The sequence below is a fragment of the Lolium rigidum genome, chromosome 1 (assembly GCF_022539505.1).
Source record: "Lolium rigidum isolate FL_2022 chromosome 1, APGP_CSIRO_Lrig_0.1, whole genome shotgun sequence".
Classification (NCBI taxonomy): Eukaryota; Viridiplantae; Streptophyta; class Magnoliopsida; order Poales; family Poaceae; genus Lolium; species Lolium rigidum.
In genome coordinates, this window is record NC_061508.1 from 1,169,716 (window position 1) to 1,172,092 (window position 2,377).

The 2,377-nt window shown below is 43.8% G+C and overlaps 1 protein-coding gene across 1 annotated transcript; it reads right to left on the minus strand.

The window, feature by feature from the left end:
* Positions 1–256: 256 nt before the first annotated feature.
* On the minus strand, positions 257–859 carry LOC124682683 (Werner Syndrome-like exonuclease). The gene has a single exon (XM_047217325.1). The coding sequence runs from the start codon at positions 857–859 to the stop codon at positions 257–259; it is 603 nt and encodes a 200-aa protein (XP_047073281.1).
* Between the last annotated feature and the right edge of the window lie 1,518 nt (positions 860–2,377).

Here is a 2,377-nt window from a genome sequence, read left to right on the forward strand (position 1 = left end):
GAATTGCTGCCTCGTTCGAAAAAACAAAACAGCACATTGTCCGTAACATACCAATCAGTCATTTTCTCCATTCCACTCAGATGCATTAGATAGTCTAAAATCGAGCACAACATCAATAGAACATGCATGAAACCAAACTCGCATAGCTAAGTAATTAAACGCGTCACAGATTGGCGCTGTCCGAAAGAGAAGTTGCAGATTACGATTAAGGTACCCTAGATTGACAATTCTTCTGCAGTATCCAAAGTTCCAAACATCAGTTGTCGAGGAGACGCTCGCCCAGCTTGTAGGAGACGTAGGCGTCGATGCAAGCGTACTGCACCTGCGCCACGTCAAGCTGGCGCTTCTCCCAGTTGCTCATGGTGACGTGGCGCGGCTTCTCCATGGTGAGCCCAAGCACCTCCCTGGCGTAGCCCTTGAGCCCCAGCCTGGTCCTGCCGAGGCCGCCGCCGATGCCGAGGTGCCGGTTGCAGCGGGCCTCCAGGTCTACGGGCGCCGCGCAGACGAGGCCGTAGTCGTCCGCGAGCTTGGCAACGTCCTCACCGACGCCGATGCCGACGCACCGCACCGTGGGGTCGCCGAGGAAGGCCCTGATGGCCGCGGGGACGCGGCTGGCGTAGAACATCTGGAGGACGAGGCAGGTGTTGCCGACGCAGAGCTGGAGGATGGCCACCTTCGAGGTCGTCCACGAGTGGTAGTTGGGCTTCCACTCGCAGTCGAGCCCCACGATGAGGCCGCGGCCGTCGGCGTTGGAGGCCCGCACGCTGCGGACCCACTCGTCGGCAGCCGCGTTGTCGCTGGTGACCGTGGTGTCGATCACGGCGGAGCCGAAGCGGACGTTGTACCTTGCCGTGGTCATCCTCGCTTACTCTACCGTGAGCTAAGCTAGTCTTGTGCAGGGAGAGATTGTGTTGTAGCTCTTCATGTGTAGGTTCCGTATTTATATAGTGGAATAGTGTGAGTGAGGTGCTTGAATTAAAACGCAATTTTGGAATTCGGAACACCGACGCCTAATCCAAGGAGTCTTCTATTAAGTTTCCAAGTGAAGCACTAACTATCCTTTGGGGGAATTGTGCTGCATTTACTTGTGGTTTGGCTGACAAAATTTGACCAAAGGCAATTGACTTGAATATGTTCACAAAAATGCAACGTTTTAAATTCTCATTTCACAAAAAACTTTTGAGTAACGTAAAGCAGAGGCGAAATAATACTCAGAGAGAACAAAAACTTGAGGGCCAATGAGAAAACAATTTTTTGATAAGCTGCACCAAAATCAATTTTGATACAATTGCCACCAAGATTTTCCAACTCACTCAACTCTTTGTCCTCTCCACGAAATTTATGGTTGTCAGTATAAACCCTCACAGTATGATGTACTCCCTCTGTCTCAAATAAGTATGTACTTCTAGCTTTACCTTAAGTCAAACTTGTCAAAAAAGGTCAAATTTATACAAAAGAGTAGCAACATATGACATCATATTTGCATATTATGAAACTATATTTTAAAATAGATCAAGTGATACTAATTTGGTGCAATAAATGTAGCTACGTTTTCAAATACTCCAGTTGGTCAATATTAAGAAATTTTGACTTAAGACAAACTGTAGAAGTACACTTTTTTTTAAAGATGGAGGGAGTATCTTAATTAAGCTTATTCTAGTAAGTCAATAAGATTGATTAAAAGTTTGTTTCGTGCTCCTCATCCATTATATTTTCTCCTCCATATCACAAATATACTTTTTTAATGGAGTCTTTTACTAATTCTAAGCATTGTATCTAGATGAGTAGAAGGACGAGTTCAACTTTTGGCCTTTACATGGATGCACAAGATCTCAAAAAAAAAAAAAAATACATGGATGCACACAACCATGATGAAAAAGACTAAAGATGAACAAAGCCGATAACAAGTTATACTAGCGTGGAGATAAAACGAAAACTCACTCCAGTGGCATTCCTACCGTTATCTAGCGTGGATGGTTCCACCTTCTCTCTTCTCCTCATTTTAAGGAATCTTATGCAGCCCACTTCTCTCACCCCCCCATTCCATACTTCATTAGATATAACTTTAAACTTTCAAACTTCTGTAGCTTTTGAACCACAAGTTCAATCTGTGAAATATTGGAATATTTGGGTGCCTAATGAGGAGAGTTTCAAGTACAAAATTGAATATATTTTGACAATATTTGAAATTCACCTTTTGAAACTTAAAAAACTTTCGTTTGATTTTCTTGGAGGTCAAACCATATAATATATTGATAAAAAATAACCAACATCGAATTTCGATTTTAAATGCTAAGGAAACACACAATGGTTGCATCCAAACCGTGGTGACCACAACTCAGATTTCATTGGGTTTCACCGGGTTTCAAAATCCATC

Coding starts and splice junctions, on each gene's coding strand:
- LOC124682683 (XM_047217325.1), bottom strand. CDS start 859: ATGACCACGGCAAGGTACAACGTCCGCTTCGGCTCCGCCGTGATCGAC.